Here is a 12186-nt window from a genome sequence, read left to right as displayed (position 1 = left end):
AGGTGGCTCTTCTGTACAGATAGACGTAGCCTAGATGGCTGCCTTTTTCCTGACTCCCAGCCCAGTGCCACTCCGGCTGCTTTTTCCTCACCCTGCTTGGCAAGAGAGAACAGCCTGGTGCTTGTGTCTTGCAGAGAGAATCGGTTTATGGGAGGCCAGCTCCAAGCTTCGGCGCTGTGGAGACCAGAGAGCGGGATCGAGCCTCTCGCCAGTTACTCCGCATGGGAAGAAATGTGGTTCCAAGGTGACGCTCTGCAGGTATCGAAGGGTTTCTCCGTGCTGCTCAAGTTACGGAAAAGTCTTTGGGTTTAATCAGCTGCCAACCCCACACCTCACCCGTCTGCTCTCAGTTGGGCAAAGAGGTTCCCATGACCGGCAGATCTCTGCACATCTCGTCCCCCTCCTCTTGCGAGCCTCAGTGGCCGATGAGCAGGGAGATTTGCCTGGTACTCAGAAATTGAAAGGGTACTTGGGAGGGGTTTGGCAGTGGTGAGGGCAGGTCACGGCAGCAGTGAGCGCGAGCAGGATGAATGGGGTCCGGTGTCTGTGCTGGATTTCAGACCCCTTCCTGGTTTGTTGCGTTACAGGGTGACAGTTCTGGAGAGGAACTGGAGAGTCCCTGCGGCTCCCTCTGGCACCAAGCAGAGCTACGACTCCTGCAGAGATATTTCTTGGTCTGGTCAGCTCAGACTCAGCAACATCTAAAGATCCAGCAGCGTCACAGGCTCGTCCTGCTGTCCCGGTACGGGCCCCAGAGCCGGTTTATGCTTTTCTGACACTCTTCTGTTGTAACTGTTTCCAGAGCATCTGTAGAAATGTCTATTGGGTGAAAATAGCAATAGTACCAATCCCTAGCTCTTCTTACCCATAGATCTCAAAGCGCTTTACCAAGGAGGTCAGTATCATTAGCCTTGTTTTATAGAGGGGGAAACCGAGGCACAGTTGCATATAAAGGAATAGAACTCAGGTCTCCTGAGTCTCAGTCCTGTGCTCTATGCACTAGGCCACCTGGGCCTTGAGCTCTGAATTGGACCTAGGATTTGCTTTTAAAGGGTTCCCTCCCCCACCTGTATTTCTTTTCCTTCATTTGCCCCCCTCCAGAACCCTTCATTTTGGGCTGGGCCAGGAACCTCCTAGTAGAGATTGGCATGTCTGAACAGAGCAGCGGACCAGCTTGTCCACTGTCTGCAAGGGTGGCCAGTGCTGGGTGCTTCAGGAAGCAGGTGCAGGTCCCCCCCCCCCACTGTTCTCGTTTGAATAGGCGACCAATCCTTTTTGAGCTGCACTGAGCAAAGTGTCTCAATTAGGAAACATTAGGGCCTAAATTAACCCCAAAACACGAAGGCTCAGATGATCAAACTGCCTAGGGGATTTAGACACATGGTTCCCATTGTATGGATGGGATTTGTATGTCTAAATCCATAGGCAGTTTTAAACAAATGTCAGCTGAAAAGTCAAAGCCAATATTCCACCATGGTCAAGTACAACACAGCATGGTCTCCTGGTTAGAGCAGAGAACTAGGAGTCCCGATTCCTGTGTTCACTTCCTGGCTCTGCCACCAACTCACCTGTGACCTTGGGCGGGTCACTTAACCTCTGTTCCTCAGTCTGCCCATGTACTCCCCAGGGTGTTGTGAAGCTTGCTTAATGCTTGTAAAATACTGAGCTCTTGACTGGAAGGCGCTGCACAGATGCCAAGTGCAAGTACGTTGGGTGTCATTAGGTATGCACTCTCCCCTCAGCAAAGTGATCCCAAGTAACATTCCAGGTATACTTTAGCTGGTTGCCGTTTAAAAACGAATCCGATGTAATTCCGGAAGTTAGTGAAATCTCCCATCTGTAGTGGGTATTTCATTAAACGTAACATACAAAAGTAAATCTCTTTTGAGCTGCTCCTCCAGCCTCTCACGTGTCCTGCATCCTCCCTCCCCAGGGCGTTTCTTGGCTGGCACAAGTGGGTTGTGGAAGATAAGAATCGGAAAGCCATGGCATCCCGACAACATGGTCTCCATTGCTGCCAGGCTGTCTTTGACCTGTGGAAGCGGAGGCTAACTCAGAAAGTGGAAGCTGACAGGAGATTCAGGCATCGGATCCGTCAAAAGGCAGCAGATGCCCTGCGGTGCTGGCATACCTGCTGGCAGAGTGAGTTACATGGTATAACAGGCCCTGAACGCTGTGTGTAGAACTGGCTGAAGGGGAAGGATATTATATCAAACTGGTTGGGAGGAAATCCTGCTTGTAGTCCTAGTGTTGGGCTTTGCAGATCTCAGATGTAATGAACTGGCTAGTGTGTATGTGTACCACTGCCCTCTACTGGTTGCAACCAGAATTGCTCAGTTGTGTGTCATATGCTCTGTACTGCTTTTAGCTAATGGAGAGTCTCCTTTGGCTCAGGTAGTTTGGACCAGGAGGATCTGAGTTCTAATCCTGCTGTCACTATAAAGTTCCAATGTGTAGAGACAACTGGGAAGTCCTGGGTGACCACGGTTTTGAACTGAACATAATGGACTGGATCTTGCTCCCATTGAAGTAATTGTCAAAACTTCCTTTGGCTTCAGTGGGAGCAGGATTCAGCCCTGTGCAGTCTGTAAGAATCCTGTGTCCATAGCACCCTTCATCAGAGGATTTCCAAGTGATTTATAAACAGTAAGTTTCCATAATGCCCAGGGAGGTAGGGAAGGCTCCTCTTTTATAGTGGGGGTAGCTGAGATGCAGAAGAGCGGCAAAGTGATTTGCCCAGGATAACGCAATGTGCTGGTGGCAGGAGATGAATCCAGGAGTCCTGACTCCTCGTTCCCTTGTCAAACCACTAGACCACATTGCTAGCAATTTTTTTTCTATCCTGTCTAGCTGCTTGTGTGGAAGGAATGATTTAAAAACCTGTACAAGTCTGTCTGTCTGAGTGCAGGGCGTGCGACAGATCCGTTCTGTCTGCCTGGCCTTGGGGAGGTGGCTGCATCTCGTGGGCTGCTCTGGCCTGACTCCTGTGTTCCATTTCAGAGCAGTGCACCCTGCGGGATCTGCAGTTGCGATGGGCCCAGCACAGCTCCCAAGGGAGGAAGAGGACAGTCATGTGGGCCTGGCGCTGCCAAGCTGCGAAGCGGAGAAATGCTGCTTGGTGCTGGAAGCGTCTCCTCTTGCGCAGGTTTGTCTGCTCCCCCGGAAGCCTTTCCTAGGAGTAGAAATGTAATTTACTAGAGCTGGATCTGATCTGCCGGATGCGAAAGTTCAAGGGAATTTTGCACGAATGATGTTTCTGTAGAAATCCTCTCCCCTCCTCCTTTCCCCCCCCCCCCACGCTCTTCTCTTCTCTTCTCTTCTCTTCTGCTGCTGCTGAAGCACACCGTGGCAAGCCCTTTCAGGGTGTCTGTGACCCATAGCCTAGCACTCCCTGCCTGGGGGTTCTGGCAAGGCATCCTGGGAGAAGTGACCCAGCTTGAGTGAGCGATTGTGAAGGCCTGCCCTGTTCATATGCCTTAGACCATTTCCTCTCGGCCTGGGAGAGCAAAGAGGAGGAGGATTATTCTGCCTTGGCAAGAGAATCTCTTCCGATCTCTGCCAGGCAGGGTCAGTCCCATTGGAGCCTCTTTGAATAGCTCTCTCTAGGTTGTCTTCCTCCTTTGCAAGGCTACATTGAATCAGTGAAGGCAATGGGGTCACACCAAGGATGAATCAGGCCCTCTGTGCGTACAAGGCACTGGCAGCCTGGCACGCCAGTCTCAGTGCTGAAAGGTGTCAGGGCACACACAGTAACAGCTAGGTCCCGCTAATGACTCATCTGTGCCCCCTCAATCAGTTGCCAGGAACCCCGCTGCCTTTAGAAAGGTTAATTGGTAGCCTTCCAGCCATTTGTCTTCGATTAATAAACCTCTAGTGGCCAGTACCAATTCAGGAGTCTCTGCTCTAGGCGACTGTATTTGCCATACCAGGTGCAGATCTCTGATGGCCAAAAGCAAGAGGCTTTTCCTTTTGAAGATCCTTTGGCAGAAGGGAATTATTACTGGATCCTGGGGATCCCAGCTCAGGCAGCAGCAAGTGCCTGAGAGACAGAATCTCTCTGCAGGAGTCCGTCCAGCGGGGGAGGAAGGAAAGATCTGCTCAGCTGAAAGGGAAGAGTCTCTTGAATGGGGCTGGAGAAGAAGATCCAGGAGTGTGTTGGAAGTGGGGCTGGTAGGAAGAATCTGTGGAGTAGGGGATTATTCTGGTGGATCTGACTCTCCCATGGTTTGAATCCCTCCCCCTACCTGGCGTATTCAGAGTAGAGGTTTGTTGTTTTGAAGGCGTCTCTGAGCTTGGCATGGGACAGTGTCAACGCGCCAGTGACTTGGGTAGACCCTCCAAGCCTTTCAGGCTGGCAGGAGGGGGAAGAGGCAGTCTTTGCTGAGAGGAAAGGAATCCTCTGAGTCCGTCAAGCTGCAGCTCTTCAAGCCCGCAAGCGGGAGGAGGATGCTGCCCGCAAAGCTGCTGGCCTCTGGAGACACGCAGTACTGAGAGGAGAGCTGACGGGCACCTCAACAGGGCACAGACCCTGTGGGCCTTTCTGAGCTGGAAGCTGGTGCTCAGCAGGAGACTTGGAGCATCCAGGTGCGTCTGTCCTCTCGCTCTTTCCTGGTACGAGCAGACCCTGCGGCAAAGGGAACAGGTGGCCTGGGAGTTCCGGAAGGAGAAGGGGGCTGTGCGGTGAAGTACTGGAAGCTGTGGCTATCACAGCACGCGCTGTTCGTGTGCAGCAGAGCATCGTGAGCAAGCAGTGAGGAGAGGAATGGGGAAGAGCGCTTAAGGCAGGTTGGCACTATTACCAAACGACAGTGAAACCTGCCTTAAGCGATCACCCGAGGGCCTGTAAAATTGGTTACCTAATAGAGATGGGTCGTCAAGGCAAGATCTGACTAAACCCTCCCAGCAACACTGGAAGTGATCTCTGCACGGTGGAGGTTGAGGTCCTTGGTGCAGGCTTCACTAACCCCAAAGGATGAATAAAATGAACTAGACATGCCTTGGATATAGGGGAAATTTTTATCTTCCTCTTTGAGTGAAATCCTGGTCCCACTGAAGCCTATTGACTTCACTATGGTGAAATCCTGACCCTAATCAGGTTAAAAATCCTGTTAAAGCAAGTGCTCCTCTCTTTTTCTGTGTTATAAATAACATTGTGATTATTAAATGTGAGGATTTTAAACCTCTAATTTGCCATCCCCTATTTCTGCATTTCTCAGCACAGATAAACGAGTCACGATTGGATTGTCCCTTGTCACTTTCGCTTGCCAGCCCTCCTCCACTAACTCAGGGCTGCAGTGTGTGTTGCAAACACAGCAAGAGAGATAGTTCTTTGTTTAAAAAAAAAGCAACCCCCTCTTTCCCCTGGAGTTGCACAGGAGTACTTTTGATGGCCTGAGCTCTTGTGAAATCTCTTCTTTACAAAATCTAAATTGGGGGATGAATTGGACCCGATGGGTTGGCTTCCATTTCTGTTAGTGTGAAAAATCAGAATAAATGATCTCGTGGAGAGAAGCAGTGTCCATAAAACACAAGGACATGAAACTATATACTGAACTATCATCCTGACCCCTTTTACTTGGGTTGTGGTTTAAACCCTAGGTCAAGCTGCTAGCCTGTCTCAGAGCCCCAAGCTAAAGGCCAGCCCCTGAGGTCCTCCGCCGGGACCAGCACGTTTTAAGCAGAACAATGAGGAGTTCTCCATGTAAACGATTGGCACGATCTAGCATCCATTTTGTACGTAGCTTTCATTGAAGTCAACGTGGATAAGGACTCAGGGCTTGTCTATGGGGCAAGTTACTGCACGGCAAGCCAGCGTGTGGCTCTTCTGTGTACCAGCTTGCCACGCATTAACACCTAGGGTGACCAGATGTCCTGATTTTATAGGGACAGTCCCGATTTTTGGGTCTTTTTCTTATATAGGCTTCCATTTCCCTCCCCCCCATCACCCCCATCCCAATTTTTCACACTTGCTGTCTGGTCACCCTACTAATGCCCCATGTGGATCCTGTTACAGTGCACTGAAAGTCCAGCCCTGCTCTGGGACTGCAGGATTTGGCCCCCAGATTTTCTTGTGAGGGGCCAAATTTCCATTAGAAAGCAGCAGCAACAAATATCCTGTGTCCACAAGCTCACCCCGATTGGTTTAGCAATTCAGTCCATGTAGCAACCGCCCCAGAAGGTATGTTTGAGAGAGACGCAATCTTTCCTCTGCCTGCAGCGCGTCTGTCTATCAATAATCTTTCCACTGAGCGCTTCTTTGATAAGGGAGCACTTCCCGATTTCCCACCTGGGCATGCTACAGGCTGAGCGGTGCCGCCTCCGGAGGGGGGCATTTTTCATGCTAGGATAACCCACTATAGATGCGCTTGATCTCAAGAGAGACCCGTCAAGTGGAGAATATTTACACCTCAATCCTACAGCGCAGGGGGGTGATTTGCATAATGGAAACCCTGGTGGAACGAGGAACAAAGGAGCAGGCCAGAAGCTGAAAACGCACGGGCCTGTGAAGCTGCAGCGGCAGGCTCTGGTGTGTTTCGTGTCAGTGGGTTACGGTTTGGCTACAAGGAGCAGTTATTCTGGAATAAGGTAGGGTGGGAACTGAAAGTGCTAGAGCGATTCTGGAATAAGAGCATCCACACGGAAAGCTCTTGCTGAATAGCGCTTGTGCTCAGTTTCTCCGTGTAGACAAACCTGTCACTCATCTGTATACTAAGCAAAACCGATATAAACCCACCTTTTCCACCTCTAATCAACCAGTTCCAATCCAGCCTAGGGGTGTAGCAGCCAAGTATTGTGCTAGCTTGTCAGTGTTCTATCTGAAATGAGTGGTGGGTGTTCTCGCTCCATGGAGAGAGCCCCCCCACTCCCCAGCTAAACCGCCACTGTGGCCTCCAGTTGCTGACACTGGAACAGTCTTGGCAGAGAGGCCAGGCCTGATCTCCCTTCACAGCCCTGACCTGGAAGAATCACTTCTTGGGGTTCAGTGCAGTGGCAGGGCAGCGCGGCGGTAGCTTGTGTCCATGCGGTATCTGTTCTGTGGGCAAAGCAGGGGTTTAGTATCCAGGGCTCTTGCTCCGACCCAATGTGTGAGCATTACATTCACTCTGTAGGTGCCTTTGCATGAATACGGATCCCGGAGGCTCGTCATTAAAATGTGACTGAAGGAAATTGATGTTCCCCAGGTCACAGGAAGTACAGACAGGCGACCTTCTGGGAAAGCTAAGTGCAGTGATTGGGAGCATTTGGCAGAAAGCAGCTACAGTGCAGAGGTCTGGAGCTATTTGACCTCGTCCTCCCAGTGCCTTTGCCCAGGAGCACTTGCCCACACAGGGTGAAAGTGGGTGTATCCCCAATCTGATCCGGTAGCTTTTTGCACTCGCTTTGGGCAGTTGTAAATGACCCCACAGGATGGGAGGCAGAGGAGACTCAGACTGGTGCCAAAATGTTACTTCAAGAACCCGTAATTGCGGATTCTTTTCCAGGGTCCTAGTTGCTTGGTTCCAGGTTACCATCCGCAGAGCCACGCAGCATGAAGCTCTCGCCCAGTGTGAGCTCGCCAGGCAGCAGCGTAGCCTCACATTATGTTTTGCCCAGTGGAGGATGGAATTCTTGAGAGCTAAGAAGTGGCAAGGAGAAGAGAGAGATGGCAAACAACAGAGATCTGCTTGGGCTAAATCCTTTCAGCGCTGGAGAGTGGCCACTAGGGGGCATCAAGCCCTGCACTTAGACTCCATGGCTGTGGTGAAACAGGTGAGCAGTTTCTGTATGAGTAGGACCCTACCAAATTCACAGTCCATTTTGGTCAATTTCACAGTCATAGGATTTTAAAAATTGTAAATTTCATGATTTCAGCAATTGAAATCTGAAATTTCTCAGTGTTGTAACAGTAGGGGTCCTGACCCAAAAAGGAGTTGGGGGCAGAGGTGTTGCAAGATTATTTTGGGGGGGTTGCGGTACTGCTACCCGTACTTCTGTGCTGCTGCTGGTGGCTATGCTGCCTTCAGAGCTGGGCAGCTGGAGAACTGTGGCTGCTGGCCAGGAGCCCAGCGCTGAAGGTCGAGCCGCCACCAGCAGCAGTGGAGAAGTAAGGATGGCATGGTATGGTATTAGGTTTCAGAGTAGCAGCCGTGTTTAGTCTGTATCAGCAAAAAGAACAGGAGTACTTGTGGCACCTTAGAGACTAACACGTTTATTTGAGCATAAGCTTTCATGGGCTACAGCCCACTTCATCAGATGCATGCAGTATACTGTATTTTCCACTGCATGCATCTGATGAAGGTGCCACAAGTACTCCTCATTCTTTTTGATGGTATGGTATTGCCACCCATTACTTCTGTGCTGATGCTGGTGGGGCGTTGCCTTCAGAGCTGGGCGCCCAGCCAACAGCTGTCACTCTCCAGCCGTCTAGTTCCGAAGGCAGCGCAGAAGTAAGGGTGGCAATACCATGACCCCTCCCTAAAATAACCTTGTGACCCCCCTGCAACTCCCTTTTGGGTCAGGAATGCTGATCTCCCCCAGGAAATCTGTCTAGTATAGGACAAAAGACCAAATGTCATGGTCCGTGACGCGTTTTTCATGGCCGGGTATTTGGTAGGGCCCGATGTTTGAGACAACTCCCTGCTCTCTGAAGAAGAGCACAGTTGGGTGACTCGGCTCAGAGACTGGCGCTGGGGCTCATCTCAAACACTTAGATACATGGGCTCTGATTGTGTGACTGGCTACGCGATGGCCCGTGACTGTGCTTGGCCTTTCGTCTGGAAGTGCTTTTCAAGCTATAGGCTTCCCTGATGGTGCACGACACACTAGGCAAAAAGACTAGAACAAATCCCCTGCTCCGAAGAAAGGTGCCACTGGATAATTTCTACCCCACAGAGCAGACTGGACCTTGGTTATCACAGTCCTTTCTGACAGGCCCACAGCTGGCAAACTGCACGAAACTCCATTTATTTTGAAGGATTTAGTCAGCCCTGCTGGGATCTGAACCCTGGGGTGTCACGCCTGCGGCTCAGCTTGTGTGACTCTCGTGTGTGTTAGGGGAGGGGTCCCCCCCCCCTTGCTTTTGTGTTAGGTCTTGACCGCTGTTTTGTAAATTCTGTCCTCAGGCCTGCAACTACTGGACGAAAGCAGCCGCCTTGTCCCAGAGCTCCCGGCAGCGGTGCACCCTCATAGGAGCCAGGAAGGGCAGGAAAATGCCTCTGTCTTGGTCAATCAGTAAGAATGAAACCCGCTTCCTCCTTTCTGGGGACTGTACAGGGAACGGCGGGGCATTGTTGGAGCATGTGGGTGTCTGCCTAGAAGGGAGCCATCTACTCGAGCTCTTCTGTACATTATTTGCTCATTAATTGAATAGGATGGAAGCTGTGGTCCTGTTTTGGGAGCTAAAGGTAGAACAGCCGCTGCCGGCACGGCGGCATGCCCTGTGTGATTGCTGTGTCTCCTCCCGCAGAGCCGAGACGACGCAGAGAAAAGGATCTTGGACCAAGCACAGCGACTTACCATAGGCTACTTCCCAGCGCCTTCCGTCGCTGGCTGGTGCTCTACAGAAACCAAAGCAGGACAGAGAGATTGCCAGTCCATCAGCTGGGCTGGGCACCTGGGCATGCCTGGCCCCAGGAGAGCAGCACCGAGCTGGTACCAGATGAGCTGTATAGAAGACGGCTTGGGTAAGCACAGGGTCAGCACCAAGGGAGCCGGAGAAGGAATTGCTGGTAACCGTGCTGTCACCTTCAGGGTGTGTTTCCATCAGTCAGCGTCGGGGAGGGAAGATGGATGTGTCTGACTGAGCAAGACCTTGAAATCCCTGTTCTTTTAATTCCTTCCTAATGGCGGCCCTGACCGTAGGGTCTGGCTGTTTAAAGGGAAGGAGCATTTCTTAGGTCTCATGTATGTGTATGTGCCTAGGTTCCCTGCTTCTGCTGGGGGGCAGTCAGCACAAGGAATCTCCGTAAACAATTGATTGTGCTCTGCGGCCGCTGAAGCAGGGAAGGGGACAGGTGACAGTCACTGGTTCGAATCTGGAGCAGGTGGGCAGCGACTGAAAGCTGTTACCAACATATGGATCATGCAGAGTAAGATGGGGGTGTCAGTCCAGGCCCTACGGGAGGTCAGCGTTGGGGCATATTGGCAGGGCAGCGTGGGGGAAACTCGTACCTGTCGAGTGGATAAACAGAGGCCTTCGGCCTGCAGGGTTGTTAACTGACCCCCACTATCTGCACTAAATGTGCTAATCAAATAAGCAGGGATGAGCCTTGTATCACTGTTTGGAGGGGATGGGGGCAGTGAGTCACAGCTTGTCCCCCTCCTCCCACTGCATCCTTTATGGCCAATGGAGAGCACACAACAGATGGGCCGGGAGTCTCCAGTCACTAGGTGTAAGGAGCTGAGTGCGGGTTAGATGCAAGGACTGCCGGCGTCACTCGATCCTTGCCTTGGAGCGGCGTCAGGTTCCCCTGGAAGCAGTGAGGCCGGCTGTGTCTGTGCTGCGGGAGAACATCAGCCGTGGCGAGTGCAGCCGTTGGGACGAACAAGTTCCTTTTCCTTCTCTGCCTCCAGGACAAAGTACCTGAGACGATGGCGTCACAACGTGCTGCTCCGCCAGTTCCGGGCCGGCAGGAGGATGCGCTCTCTGGCGAGCGGGTGGCAGCAGTGGATGGACGCCAGCAGGACGGCACTGATCATGCGGGCGCTGGTGAGTGAATGTCTGGGCCCATCCACAACGAGGGGAACGCTCCTGCAGTGGCTGTCCTCTCAAAGCCCCGCCCTCCTGGGATAGTCCCCATCCCCGCGTCACAGATGGGGAAGCTGAGGCCCACGGAGGATTAAGTGGCTTGCACCTAAGGTCACACAGCAAGTCTCTGGCAGGGGTGGCGTGAGAACCCAGGAGTCCTGCCTCATGTGCCTGACAAACTATTAACCCACACTCCTCCTTACTCAGTGTCTTCCTTCCTCCCTTTACCACCTCCTCTATTCAATCCCCAGCCATCTGGTTTTAGTACAGACCCATATTCTGTCGTCCTCCTCCTTGGACAAGTGACTATTTGGGACCTGTTCTGAGCCCAATCTGAGTGTCCCAGCAACAGGCATGCTCCTTCAGCTGGCCCCTGGCTGACTGCTCCTAGAGTGCTGCTGGTGTGCAGGCTGCTTTGCCAACGGGGTAAGACGAGGGGCCCCTGCCCCTGAAAGCTTGCAGTCTAAACAGCCTGAATGCTGGCCGAGGAGGGGAAGGAGATTCATGGCAGACCGTGCCAGGCAGAGGGAGCTAACCTCTGTGTGCTGCCTTTTCTCCTTGTAGGTTGGGCAGAGGCTGCTGGAGCGGGGCTGGAGGATCTGGAGGAGGCGCTACCTGCAAAGCCAGGTGGCCCAGAGTTTCCTGGAGGGTGAAGACCGGAGCCTGCTCGCCAGGGTAGGAGCTTACAGCTCTTCCGCTTGATCTCCCAGTTAGTAGCTGAAGCTTCTAGCAGGGGACTGGTCTAGATGACCTCTCGAGGTCCCTTCCAGTTCTGTGATTCTGTGGACTACCAATTATTTGTATTATGGGAGCACCTAGAGGCCCTAACCCAGTTCGTGCTGGGCACTGCACAAACGCCTAGTGAGAGAGAGCCCCTGCCCCAAGAGCTTATAGTGTAAAAAGGCTAGGTACAGGCGGGCAGAGCAGCAGGGAATAGGTGGGAGCTGAGAGGGCACCGAAGGGAATGGCGTTTTCCACGCTAGTCCCATCGCAGGTGCTGTTTCCATTCTGTGTGTTCCTTAGTGTTGTGGGTCCTTGCCTTGAATGAAAGGAGATTGAGGCCTGATGCTGCACAGGGTTAATGAAGCCTTAGTAAGCGGAGACTCTGCTAATCAATCCTGGCTGAGGGGTAGGGAGGGGTTGCTGTTGTCTAGGCAGGCGTGGGGATTAGCATGGTCCACGTGTGATGGCACCATTGGCAGGGGCCCTGCTCTCTCAGCTACTAGGAGGCTGTTTCCAAACTAGGCTGACTCAGTGTTATGCTGTTCTAACTAGCAGGGCAAGTAAAGCTGGTTGGGAGATGCCGCTGACCCAGCCCAGAGCCCACGGCGCTTGCCCGGGCCAGGGGAAGTTCTTTCCCCCGGGTCACTCCTGCAGTCGGCTGGGTGCAGGAAGGAGAGTAAGCTGCAGGATTAACTGTTCGTGGCAATCTCGCTGCTGGCCCCTTCTCGCTGCATCAC

At 52.4% G+C, this 12186-nt stretch overlaps 1 protein-coding gene across 3 annotated transcripts in view; it reads left to right on the top strand.

Annotated features, from left to right (window-relative positions):
* Window positions 1-12186, top strand: part of C19H1orf167 (chromosome 19 C1orf167 homolog) — a 28151-nt gene that overhangs the window by 14117 nt on the left and 1848 nt on the right. For all 3 annotated transcript variants that reach the window (XR_008442803.1, XM_054009258.1, XM_054009257.1), the window contains exons 12-20: window positions 135-258; window positions 588-742; window positions 1934-2142; window positions 3001-3145; window positions 7482-7749; window positions 9102-9210; window positions 9446-9662; window positions 10552-10687; window positions 11291-11401. Coding sequence is in view for 2 of the 3 variants with exons in the window: in XM_054009258.1 (XP_053865233.1) it covers window positions 135-258; window positions 588-742; window positions 1934-2142; window positions 3001-3145; window positions 7482-7749; window positions 9102-9210; window positions 9446-9662; window positions 10552-10687; window positions 11291-11401 (1474 nt within the window). In the remaining variant the exon portion in view is untranslated. The remainder of the gene's footprint in view (window positions 1-134; window positions 259-587; window positions 743-1933; window positions 2143-3000; window positions 3146-7481; window positions 7750-9101; window positions 9211-9445; window positions 9663-10551; window positions 10688-11290; window positions 11402-12186) is intronic.

The sequence above is a fragment of the Malaclemys terrapin genome, chromosome 19 (assembly GCF_027887155.1).
Source record: "Malaclemys terrapin pileata isolate rMalTer1 chromosome 19, rMalTer1.hap1, whole genome shotgun sequence".
NCBI classification, from domain to species: domain Eukaryota; kingdom Metazoa; phylum Chordata; order Testudines; family Emydidae; genus Malaclemys; species Malaclemys terrapin.
The sequence above is the reverse complement of the archived record's forward strand: the minus strand, read 5'-3'. Positions and strand labels throughout refer to the sequence as shown.